Source organism: Ciconia boyciana, chromosome 4, assembly GCF_034638445.1.
Source record: "Ciconia boyciana chromosome 4, ASM3463844v1, whole genome shotgun sequence".
Classification (NCBI taxonomy): domain Eukaryota; kingdom Metazoa; phylum Chordata; class Aves; order Ciconiiformes; family Ciconiidae; genus Ciconia; species Ciconia boyciana.
In genome coordinates, this window is record NC_132937.1 from 101,243,274 (window position 1) to 101,257,009 (window position 13,736).

The 13,736-nt window shown below is 38.6% G+C and overlaps 1 protein-coding gene across 5 annotated transcripts in view; it reads right to left on the reverse strand.

The window, feature by feature from the left end:
- The window catches only part of MCTP1 (multiple C2 and transmembrane domain containing 1), a 291,466-nt gene that overhangs the window by 166,037 nt on the left and 111,693 nt on the right, over positions 1–13,736 (reverse strand). For 4 of the 5 annotated variants that reach the window (XM_072860789.1, XM_072860787.1, XM_072860791.1 and 1 more), the window contains exon 2: positions 10,302–10,416. In XM_072860789.1, the coding sequence (XP_072716890.1) occupies positions 10,302–10,416 (115 nt within the window). Of the gene's footprint in view, positions 1–10,301; positions 10,417–12,928; positions 12,990–13,736 lie in introns of those variants that run through there. The other variant, XM_072860792.1, reaches the window with a different exon arrangement.

Genomic DNA, 13,736 nt, shown 5'->3' on the forward strand with positions numbered 1-13,736 from the left:
TAAATGCAAACTGAAAAAAAAGCTGAATCTTAAAACGTAAAAAAAAAAAAAAAAAAAAAGCTAGGTAAAGCAAACATAAAAGCAGCCCGCAGCCTGCATATGTTTGGCACAACAAAAAAAGGTACAATGTATATTTAATACCTTGGTTGAAACTCATACTCATTGCATATGCAATCCCAGTTAAAGTCACATGAAGGAAAAGATATGAAGAAATATTCACAGAAACATACTATGTGAATCTTGCATTAAACTAATATTTTAATTTACCAGCTAGAAAACCTTAATGTTGGCATTTCCTTATTTGCATATAGTAATCAAAAAAAAAAAGACATAGAATTATGCTAACAAATCAGGACTTTCTATTCTCTTTTAATGATCAGACACAGAGGTGTCTGATGCCTTCTAATGACTTTGAATTAACAGACCAGATTCCTCCATCTGAATCATCAGAGGATGATGGTCTGGAAGTCCCAAGCCAAGCTGCTGCTACCAATGCTCTGTCAATTTACCTTCATTACCAACAAAAGGATTCACAGGGATTTGGGCTACCGGAGTAGTGAAGACCTATGTTTTCTTCCCTGGCCAACAGGTCACCTGACAGGAGGAATGTCTCTTTTTAGTCTTGGTATAAATTCCCACTGCAATAGTCTACTCAGGAACATCACGCAACTTTTGACACAGGTATCTGCATTTGCCATAGCACTGCAGGGGCACTACAGGTGACTTGACAGCCCACCGAACTTTCTTTTTCTACCTTATTTTAGCACTGTCAAAGTCCTCTTGCTTTATCTCCTTATCTCTTTACTTTATAGCTAGAGGAATAGCATCTCCTTTATCTCTTTACTTTATAGCTAGAGGAATAAGACGATTCAAAGCTTCAGTGAGATGTTTACAACTTGGGAAGACTTACTCAGTGATCACCTACATTCATACAATGATCCAGAGACATATCCAGGAGTGTATGTGCTTTTTCCTCTCTTATGAATATTCATATCGTCTTTGAGAACAAAAGCTATTAAAAAGCTTAGCCTCTACAAATACCAGCGGTAAACAAGCACATTTTGTAATCTGCAATGTTAGCACTATGCTCCACATGCCTAGCAAAGGAAAAATACATTTAACTACACAATACATTGTCATGTGAAATTAAAGTGAATGATAAACACGTTCCTACAACACTTAAAGAATAAGAATCATGGCAATGAAACTAAAAGAAAGGGAAATCATTTGAGATTTGTTATAAAATAAATGCATTTGCTGAGTAAGCAATTCCCTGGTGCATTTACCATGGAAGAGAAAAAGAAGAAACATGCTTTATTCTCAGTACTGATCTAAAACCAGAAATAGCCATTTATAAGTGATGGTAAAGAACCCCGAAGACTGAAAAGCTATAGCCAAAACAACCTGATCCCTGGTGTTATTACTAGAATCCGCAAACAAATTTTGATTATTTTTATCCTTTTTGGCACTAATGACAATGGAATCACAACTACAGTTTTATAGTTTGAGATAAAAAAGTTCCAAATGATGCCTCTAGACTATGACAATTTACAAGGAAGAACCGGAACAAGCACAAAGCCATGTCATGTGTGCTTTGGGCGAAGTGTATTGGTCAATCAGCAGGCAATTAGTGTGACTCCCACTTCGATAAGCCCAAAGGGACTGGAATAATGGTAACACAATAGGAAACACCACCTTGCATCCGTAAGTATCTCCTGCTGCTCCTACTGAACTAGTAGGAAATGTTTTGGCCTCCAACAGGAATTTGTCCTCATCTGTAATAGATTGCCCTCACTAAAGCCCAGCTCTTCCTTCCTTCTCAATCTCATGCTACGTAGCTCACACCAAAGCCTCCACATTGTGCTACTACTATGAAAAGCGGGCCTCTTCGGTGGATGAAATGAAGTTCCTTACGCTTCCTCAGCCGTCTGCATCTGTCTTTTGTGCACGTCTACATGTTTAGATCAAGATCACCCAGGGATGGATTGTGCCCATGATTTACCTTCTGGTTTGGGACACGGCAACAAATAAGTAAAAATATAAGCCTTCCAGGAGCTTTATATAATTTCAGAAAAAAATAACAGCAAATCCTTTTCATAAATCTGAGCTTCTGTGCAGTCCAGTTAGGGCTGTATTACAGAGAAACATAGCGGTTTGGTTTTCCTGGGTTGAAGTCAAATTCTGAGCACAGTCAACGCTGAAATCATTTTTAGACAGAGAAGAACCGGCTCTGAATTTTTACAGTCACAAGACCTCACAGAAGACGACACAGCAGAGATAGAAACAGGCTCAGGAATGCAAGGTTTCCACTATCTCGTTTTTCTGCCAGGTCTTAATGACAGATTTTTACTGCTCTTAGCCAGGAGGTTAATTTCCTATGATTGCCATATTTTGCATTATAGCTTAACTTACATGGCAACATTTGTTCACCAAACTCTGTATGATAAGAAAATAACAGTATCAATGACAGACAGCAATCAGAAAATGAGTATTTGCAGTAGAACCATTAACCTCTCCTCTTGGCAAAACTCTAATTTCTTATACTGAGAGCTACTAAGAACATGACTGTAGCGAGTCAGCTAGAAATCAATGCAGAAGGCAAACATCATCTGAAGTCAAGATACAGTATTCCGATTGAAAATCAGCTAATTTCTTATTCCTGATATGGAGTTAATACTCCCAGTCAAACTGATTTTCGTAATGATGAAAAATAGCTGCCCTGCTTATAATTTTGCCGCCTTCTATTTCCCAAATATTTTGCAAGGATATCCATGGAGAAATCAGTCCAAAAAGATTGTAGAAGCTGGGATTAATGGACCGCATTCTTTTATTTTAAAAATGTCTTCTTGAACATAAAGAAAAGGGAAGGAACATTTTGCAATTAGAAATGCTATTCATAAAAGTGTAGGTAATAAAAAGTGTAACTAGGTGACAGACTAAGAATACAAATCTTTACTTCGTATAGCTCACTGGATCTCCAGTGGAATTACACATACTATAGCTCAAAATACTGCTTTAGATAGTATTAAAGCCTTAAAACAGGAACATAGGTAGGAAAAGGTACAGAAGGAAAATAGGGTTAGGTTACAGGAGAGGATTTTTGTCTCATTCACCTTTCTGCAATACATAATTTTGAAAATTCCCATTTTTGCCTTTAATTACAACAGTATTTGCTAAGTAATCAGCTAAGACCAGAATGACTCTGTTCTAAGAACTGCTCTTAAAAATTTCTCTGTATTGATGTGCTAATCCAAAAGCATTCTCTACCTGTGTAGAGAGTGCCAACAGTGTGATCGCAGCAGTGTCATCTAATGGTACACTGTCAGAAGAGTTTTACAAACAAATTTGAACATCAATTTTCCTCTTTCTCATACTCCATCATGAGATCAGCTGAATGGGCACACAAGACCAATGATGCCTTAAAACAGGGGGGAAAAAACCCCTGACTTCACACCCTGGAGAAAACATTTTCAGAGAGCTGGACTCCTCTAAATTTCAAGTTATACTATACTTGAAGTTATATCCCCCTTAAAAGCTTAGGAAAGGGCATTTAGCCACCCTCTTAGAAGGCTGCCATGCAGTTTTCTCAGGTGTTTCCTTCCTCTTGGGATGGAGAAATGAGGAGAAAAACCGAGGGCTACAGTGTGTGAAGAGGAACATGACAAGTCAGACGCTTACCAAAATACATGGGAGAACAAGAGATCAGTCGGGTGCAAAAGATGGACTGACTTTTTTTCAGCTTCCCACACAAAGGGAGAAGCTGTTCCCTCTCAGGTTTTCAAGGGGACAGTAGGGTACCACCAACAGGTGAAGACTTCCTAGAGTGCATAAGAATTCCTGGCTGTGATAGAAACAGAAAGTCACATTAGAGGAAAAATGCTGTGTGTAGACCTACTGTAAGCTGTTTGCTGGATGGAGAGGTGCAGGCACAGTGAGGGGCCTGGCAGTGAGAGCAGGCACTCAAGCTGAGAGCAGAAGGAACCAAAGCAACCGATTGACCCCATCCTCTAGTGGACTTTGGCACCTTCTGCAAAGGGACTTGCTCAGATGGACAAAGCTGCTTGTAGCACATCAGTAGAGTGCGCAACCCCGTTTCTCACTGCTCTTCTCTGCTCTTTCCTCCTTCCTTTTCTGCATTGCAAAAGGACACTACTCCCCATCACCACCAGGCATGACTCACTGCCGACAGGACCTTGCATGAGATCTGGCTACCTTTCGGTGAGGAGAAAATATCACTACTGGCCTCCAGAGCTGCCAAGCGGCAGGAGACCAGGCTGCAAGGGGAAGAGAAACAACTGCACTGCTGCAGAGAGCAAAACAGCGGCAGCAAGGCCAAGGCAGACCAGAAAAGGACACTGAAAAGTACTTTCCCGGTCTACATTTTACATTGCAGAACACTGATCTGTACCTGTGGACAATTAAACTGAAATCCAGAGTGGCAATTCTCTTTAACCAAAGCTAACCTCTCTCTGCAGAAAAAAGAGAGAAAAGTCCAGTAGCCTCCTCCCGAATCTTAGGCATCTTTACTCAAATACAGACAAAAAGCGCTGCCTACCTACTGAGCATGTACCTTTAAATAAAACATCCTGTCAATGTCTTTACGCACTATGAATGCTGGCACACCTATCTACATACATTTACGTGTATTCCAGAGTAATATTTCGTGTTTCAGCATCTTATCCTCACTACCTCTGTAATAAGGAGATTGAGCATTTAAAAATTAGTTCTTCCAGACATTCACAACCCCAGGAGTTCTTAAAAATTATTAAGTGTATTTTTGACTCAGATAAAACTTTTGACTCAGATATAACTGTTCTGAAACACCTTCATATAAGCTAACATTCTTGCCCATTTTGATTTACTGTCTGATTTCCTTTGTATTAAAGAGCATTCAAATTCCATACCTAAGTAATACCTTAAAATAAAAATATGATTAAAGAGCTACTTTGATGAATGTTCACAATTAGTGGCATGAGAATACTCATCCAAAAGGCCTTTTAAAAATTATTTAGCATCTGGCTACCTGTTACAGCATGAACAGTGTTTCTCTTTGGTTATTGCCTTGTGACTATTTGCCACATACAGAAGATGTGTGAGCACTACATTACCGATTTATGCCAGTAATCCTCTCAACTCACCTCCCAGGAAACAGAACAGGAGCATGTTCCTATCATTCTCGACTGTGTGACAGACTTAGCAATATTTCACAATAAGCAAAACTTATTCCATAATCCTGGTCTACCTGAATCATAAGGATGAAGAGTTTCTCAGTCTCCAAAGCTACACTGTATTTTAATCAAGGTAAGGACTGAATTTCAGTATCCTACATCAGTGAAACCCGCAGTTCAAGCATAAATAACGTGCTCTGTAGTTAGGCTTAAATGAAAAGTCTCTTCAATAATTTTAAATGCATTGCCTTATACATAGGTTTGCTTTCAATATTGTGTCGTTGCACAAAATTAGGAGTATCTTAATACTCCTAATACTTAAGGGTTGCTTAATCATCTCACTTTACTTGTTATCTCATTGGTGCTTCCTTTTCTTCTAGATCCTGAAAATGTAGATGTATACAGAGTTATTCACCAGAAAAAATGCGAAGTCTATGTGTACGTTCTTGCACTATTACATTTCTTCAGGTTCTCCTGGTTTTGACAGTCATCTCTCCCAATTACTGTCAATTTAAGCTGCTAGTTTCTTACTGATATAAATATTTCATATTGGAAATGGTAAATTTATCAAATTGAAATGCAGTCTTTGCACTGCATGAGGGCACTAATGGGACACTATTTCTGGCTTACTTCTTGCCACCTTTGGGTGCAGGTTCCAGTACCAGAGTTACTTAAGGATCAACCCCTCAGCTGTTTGTACAACAACAGATTCTCTAGTCTTAGGAAGCATTACTGAACTGCCTCCTGCAGAGAAAGACACAGATATCTGGCGGTATTATCCATTTAGAGGTCAAGGCCTTAGATGACGATAAACATCTGTTTTCAGGAACTCTTCCTGTAAGATTTCACACAGAAAATACACTAGTGATCATCAAGAAAAAGCCAATGAACATTTCATGCTCAAAAAAGTATTTTCCTTGTGCTATTGTGCAAGATTGCGTCAATCTTCATGCATTTTGTAAAAACAAAACAAAACAAAACAAAAAAACCCCGAATTCTAAAGCCAGAAGGGATCAAATTCATCATGCATCTAGCCTGTTTTTTGACATGACACAAAGTCCTGGGGAATAACCCGTGCTACTTTTTTCCCAACTTTGTCTGAAGTGGAGCAGCAAACCAGCATTGTACATTTCTCAAGAAGCACGAAAGGGAGTGGATTCCAGGCTCCAGTGAAGTAAGAAAACACTGTGAGGAAAACATATTTAAAACACTTAAAAGAATATTTTGATACGTTTCTTTTGACTGAAGAGAATTGTAGAAAAACAATGACCAAGATGTAATTCCCCTTTTCACCAACTGTGCTGTAACATTTCAGTTTGCATCTCAAAATGAGTCTCTTTCAAAGCAAACATGGATCAACCACAAGGGTTTTCTGTTTGTTTGTTTAAAACCAATATTTAAGATATTGCAAAACATCTATAAAGGCATGTTACCAATATGAAGTAGCCACATAAAGTCCACATGCAAGAAGTCAGAGACCAGCAACAAATCAAAGGGGACTTTTTAACCTAAAAATTTTAACTCCAGAAAAAACTCTTAAAAATATACATGATATTGCACAAACACTATATATGACAAAAAGCAAATGAGAAATCAAAACTGAAAAGGACAACACAAAGATGTAGGTAATAAGGTTAACTTCTTAATATTGCGAACTTACCAGGTCCAACATTACATACTTTTTCCCAATCTTATGGGAAAGAGTCTCAGAAAACAAATTTTAAAATCTAACTAAGTATATGGTTTACTTTAGGATGGGCTTAAATAAAGCATATGTTATAAACCACATTTGTGGTCACTATAGGATTTTGCCAGAAGCAAAAATGTAAACTGTCTCATCACAGCTGAGATGAAGCTCCACGGTAGTTGGAAGAAAAGCTGGATCAGACTGAAGACAGGATTTCTTGTGAAGATGAGGAGTTAAAATTAATAGTTACATTTCCTTCTGTCATACTGCACACACCAGAGCATAAATATTGCCTGTTTTAAGGAAGGATTATTTTCAATCATTTGAGAAGACAACAGCAAGACATTGGTCCTTTCATGAAGAATGTTCTGTTCCCCTTTTGTTGTGGTTATCAATGGTGCTATTTATCAACTAACAGCTGTGATTCATGCTGGCATTGCTAGCCACATAAATACAGCTTCAGTCTTTTCCCTCTTCTTCTGAGAATGTTGTGGTGTCTCTTTTTATAAATTTGGGGAAGACAAAGTGTGCAGAACATTCATGACATGAGAATTCAACTTTGAATTCCAAGACTGCAATATGTTCAGCAGCAGGTTTCTAAAAAGATATGTGAAACTGCAGTTCAAAAATTAAAGAACAAAAAGCTAAAAGTAAATTATTTTTTTTTTCTACCATGTAGTTCAAGTATTCTTTTAGAGTTAAATTCACAGCACTTGGAGAAAATTCAATTGTCAGGCTTCAAGCAGAGGATCTGGAAAAAGTTTTGGAGAAATAGGGTGTTATGTGCTGTTACAGATTCCTTGGAGACAGTCCTGGGATAAATCTTCCAAGGTCTGGTTTTAATATCTAACACATCTGTCTTAGTAGTTCCACTTGGCATTTGGATATATATTCTTAGACAGTGCCCACCATGGACTGTCCTGTAATCACTTTCTGGCTCATAACCCCTGATACAAGCACTGCTGCAGCATGCAGGCAATGCAACAGAAACACTGGTACTGGCTCAGACCAAAGGTCCTGCGAGCTCACTGCTCTGTCTCCATTAGGGGCTGTAAGCAGATGCTAATAGAGAAACAAGAGGAGATTCATATATATTATTTCCTTCCAATGTCCTCCTAGGCATCAAGAATTTGGAGCAGAGACCTTCAGAGTTAGATGTGCTTTCTGTGCAGTTCAATGCCCTTTGTGGATTTTTCTTCCATTAACTTGTTGAATCTCCTCTTGCACCCACATAAACCTCCAATAAGAATTCAGTTTTACATGCCCAGTTTCTTAGTGAAACATCACTGGGACTACCACAGGGATACTTTAAACAGTCAATAAAAAAGAGCAAGTATTACACTCAAGAGAGGATTTAGACAAAACTGACTTCCCAAATCAAGCCCCTTTCTGTGCACTTCCCATCCAGCAGCCATCTAAATCCACTAAGTGCCTGCCTAATGCCCCTCGATTCAAGTTCTGCAGGTGCTCCTAAAATCTCACTAAGTAGCTCCAAGAGAAAGGGGAAACAAGTAGAAACACAGTGGATGACAGCAGGACATTCAGTCATCAGACATTCAGGTCCTAGCTTGGGGTCCCATTACAAGGTACTGTTTCTGTATTTTCCCCTTAAGAAGCAAAGGCTCAGTCCTGGAAGCCTAAACGCAGTTCAGATCTGAAACTTGGTCAATGCAGGAGGGAGCACATCTGTAGCTCCCCATCTGGCCTGAAGGATCTTCTTCACTTCACTAAGATGCAAGGCACATTCTTGTTCATGACAAGCTTGCAGTGGCTTGGGAAAACACTCCCTTGGTTGCTCTAGATGGGAGAGCTGAGCTTTTTCAGGGACAGGAAAAAAATCAGAAAGGTAGCAGAATGTAACCCAGGCATCTCACTTTTTTGGTAAGATTTCAAGCTAAGAGACTATTCTGTGAAATCAGAGCCCAACAACTACCTTCTTCCCCAGTATCTTTTCAAAAGAAAAACCAGTACTTGCTCAGCCTTTTGAAAGGCAATAGGTGTATACCATCCGAAGTGAATTATAGGCTCCAAAACAAGGTGGGCAATGACTGTGCATTGCAACCCTAGTGTCTGGGCTCTAGGACTAACAAATACTGAGGAAACACCACTCTTGTGTTGCCTCCCAGGTAGCTTGAGGAAGTTTCCTTGCTGCTGAAGTGGCAGCTTTCCCAACTGACCTTTTAAAGCACTTGACATTTTATACAGCACGTAGTATTCATTTCAGAACCTGGAATTCCATCTTAGGAGATGGATGTCCTGTCCTTTTTTTACTCTAGACCTAGACTCCTGTATTATGGGGAAAAAAAAATTACAGATGTTTTCCTTGCATACAAACAACCACATTTACATTCACATTTTTGTTCATTTATAAATAACATGAATGATGGATATGACTGAATTACAACACTTATTCAAAAACTGGGCAAGTCTCTCTAGCTCATGGAACAAAAACATCTGAGTATCTATTTTTAATGAATGTCAGGCAAAGCTTGATAGAATATCAATATATCTAGAGGAAGAATAAACATAAAAGTTTAGTCTTGCAAGACTGAGTATATTAAAATTTCAGCATCTGTGACATAAGTATCAGTGGAGTAATTTCCTGTCAATGTAAACAGCCTTCTAGGTTTCTGCTACCATATTTGAGATCTGAAATCGGTCAAGTAACTTCATCAGGTAAGCATGGAAAGGTCCTGTGCAATACTATTTTTGCAGTTCAATTTATACTCTCACAAGGTATTTATTATGACGAATCCAAAATAGGCTGTTATTCAGATTTATCATGCTCACATTGCTGTTCAGGAAGTGGATTACTGACTTATCTAATTTTAAATATCAGCTGCAGTTGCATGTACAGAGTCACTGAGTCAGCCCGTTGTGTTCCTCTTGTGTTCCTCAAAATACCTCTTAGGAATCCTTTCTACATCTGAACTACGTGTGCAGTACATGTCTAAGAGCAGACTGTAAAATGCCAATATGTGATCAGCAGATTGACCAACAGGTAGAGCCTCAACACATCTAATAGAGGAGTTTTACTGTTGTCTTTAAGAACGGCTCCACTATTTATCAGTTAAGCAGTCAAGGAACAAAATCAGTAGCAATGCAGCACTTGGGCGAGCAAGACAGCACAAATCTGCATGGTTAAAGTAAATCTATCACACCCTTCTTAGTTTGAAACATTTAGAAAAAAGGGAGGAAAATTACCTAGCAGAGGAATCAAACCAATATAAGCTAAATATTATTTTTCCTCCTATGTGGGTTTAGCTGGCCCTAGCTCCTTTTACTTCGTGCTTTTGAGTCAAAGAACCTCTACATAGTTTTAAGCAGAATTTAACTAACATGCTTACAATTCAAACCTTAATTGTAACTTTAATAACCTCATATAAATGTACCCAATGGACATGTAACTTCCCAAACATTAAGGTGGTGTTTACCAGCATGCTTACCTCCACGGTCCCGTGCTGCTAAATTCTGGCCTCTTCTTAGAGTAACGTCCAACTGGTACATTCCGGGATCCCCAGTGGGAAAATCTGCATTACTCGTTCCAACCAGATTTGTTCTCTGGAGGGGAAAAAATAAAAATGCAATAGCTAATGTTACTAAAAGTTTCAAGTAAGGTATGTTTTTCCTTGGTATCACCATCCTGTTGAACTAAGACAAGGCCGTATCCCACTCCCCCACCTCAGAGCTAATACTCCAAAACCAAGGAACCCGCTCCTGTCATCAGTGTGACAATTCCTGAGCATCCTTTTTTAAACAAACAAACAAACTGGTTTACATATCAATGGTTAAATTTATTAATTAAAAAAGGTGGTTGAAACATAATTCTTTGATACCTGTATTTATTATGGCAACCTCCACTTTTAATTACATTCACATACCCTCCTGGCCCCCTAGAGCAGAATAAGTAAAAAAAATCAGACCTGGACCTTACAGTACTATTTGGACTAGTCATTACCGGTACCCTCAAACCCTGTATTTATTCAACAGTGATAATCTAGGCATGGAATAAACATACATAAGTTATGATTTTGTCAGCTACTGCAGTCCTTTGCAAGATATGTGGTTTTTTCCCCAGAGTTATAGAGGAAACTGAGGGGGAAAAAAATCATAAAGACATTAAATGAAACTGTATCTCTTCATTTGTAATACATGCCTTCTTAGTTTGGCTGTATGCCAGGGCAAAGGTAAGATCCTTAGAGTAGTTAGTTGTATAAACTGTATCACAAAAAAAAAAAAAAAAAGGGGGAAGTCAGAATGAAAGGAACACTCTGGACTGCATGAATACTAACCGGATTTCTGTCCCAAATGACAAAGGAGAGAAATTATATTTCTTAGTATGTATAAGCTTTTGCAAAATAGTTTTAAAGACATCTCTCTGTAAGTAGCATCTAATTACTGTGCATGCTTGGAACACCACATTTAATTTTAAGACTAGAACAACTGTATCTATTATACATTCACAGTACATACACAGTACATACATATTATACACACAGAGCACCACTGTTACATATTCTCATGCTAGGAACTCAATCTTTTAAGACCAGTGCTATTAATATTTTATTATGCGATTATGGGTCCTCTGCAAGAAAAAAAAAAGCAGCATGATAGAAACATCTTGGAGACCATGTGTGTATCAAGTGCTATACCACTTCAACGAGAAACTTCAGTTGTTTCTCTTCCTACTACTCCCCTTTTCTTTTTAAGGTAATAGTAAATCTAAAGCTCAAAGGAAGCCACAAAATAAAGGCATTTTAACATACAGTTTATTCTTGTTATTCCAGAGTCACAACTTTGAGTCCTGGCATATTAACCTTTGCTGCAACATGTACAATGCTGGCAAAACCACGTACTGACATGCTCACCATTTCCACAGCAATGAAACTGTTCAAAACTAGTGCACTTCAGAGAAAACGGTTAGATGAGCTTTGATTTGGCGGGGGGTGTTGTTCTTGAAATCTCTCAACATTTATCTTCAAATTTTGTCCTTGTAAAGTAACTGCTGAAGCATACCTGAAACTATCAAAAGACCTTGCAAGACTCTTGCAGAAGGCACCCACCACCTTCTTTTAAATGACTAGCGCCTCATTCACCATCTTTTTTTCTTTTTTTCTTTTTTTTAATGCACTGACCACAGAAGGATACAAGGTTGACAGCAATGACTTTCCACCCCACCCCAGCAATGCTTAGTATCTAGTCCAGACAGAAATAAGGAAAAAATTGCATACTGGCCTGATCCTCAGCCTCAGCCTATGCCCCAGCTTTCATCAGGGCGTTCTGAAAGAAGAAACTTGTGTTCTGAAATAAATAATAAACACCAAAACCTTCCTTCCTCTTTCTTGCCCTTCTACAAGAGCTTCCAGACTCAAAAGAAACACGCTGCCTCCCCCCCGATTTTCCTCATGGCGTCCCCATCTCCCATCCCCTCTGAGGTACAACACAAGCTCTACATTAAAATTCTTTGGTTTAAACAGAGCCATGTTGCTCCCTTCTTTTCCCTTTCTCACTGCCGTTTCAATGCTTTTCCTTCCTTTTTTCTTGCCATGGAACTTCACTTTCTTTTTCACATTTAGATAAACTAGTTTTTCAGAGAGCTGCTCAAGGAGGCTAGAATTACTTTGGTGAGCAATGTAACAAGCCTACAGGACATAAACAGTTACACAAATGAAATAAAAAGCAAACAGGTATTAACTATCCCTAAGTATTAGAAAGTCAAGCCAGTATTTCTGCATCAGAACAGCAGCATTTGAAGTATGCAATTAAAACTAGAGGATGCCATAATAAATGCAACTATCAATAACTCATTTTTCAACCATCTTTTTCAATTAACAAGTTCAAAAGCTAAAATGGCAACTAGTAAAAAACAAAGAACCACTTCTGTGTGGTCTGCAGTAATGAACTAAATTTAGAAATGTTTGGACAAGAAACTTAAGAGCATTCATGAAAGCCTACAATTGCCCTAACCATGGAAGAGTTTCAACACCAAATTTTCTGAACTTCTACGTTCCAACTAATAATGTCAAGAAAACAAGTTCTCTGTAGCTAGGAAAAAAAAAAAATATCATCACACCTAGAAGTTACTGTGAGTCACAAGGCTGCTTCTTACTGACTGCTGCAGGACGATTACACCCAGCCTGACGAAGAGAGGGCACGCCTTCACTTTCAGTGTCTAAAATGTATAGAAGGTCTTGAAATTACTTTTATTAAATCTTGAACAAAAATGTTGAGATTCCAGACAAAGACCATAATGGCAATTAACCATTGTTTCACATAGGCAAAATCGCCGGTGGGAAGGCAATGCCTGAATTAATTCCTTTGAATTAATTTCTACTAGTGGTCTGTCATTATTTGACTTTAGAATATTTGTTTTATCCGAACTATGACTACATTTGTGGACTCTACAATTTCACATAAAATCGAAATTTATCTGTTTTAAGGGAAATCTATTATTTGGCACAAACACTGAACCCTTGTATACAGTGAATTTTGACAGAGAGGTTAAAGAATGCTGATTGTCTTGAAAACAGGCCATGCACAGAGGTCAGGAGAGAGGTCTTGATGACCATACCCGTTCTCAGGTGCACTCTGTTGTTTAATAGATACCAAACTGCCCTGGGCTCTTCTTTTACCAAACAGTGAGAGCAACAACAGGAGCTGCTTTCACTTTCCGTGAGACATCCAGGAGAAGTTTTTCAATAGCCTGTACATAAATGGATCTGCAGCTGCAACTCACTTCTGAGTCACGGCACGTCAAGCGATTCCCTAACATGCCCAGAAAAGCATCGTTTCATCCAGCCGAACTGAACACAAAGCTCACACTGGCCACACTTTTGATGACCCCTACGAGTGGCAGTCCTCTGTTTTTCCAAGAACTATCT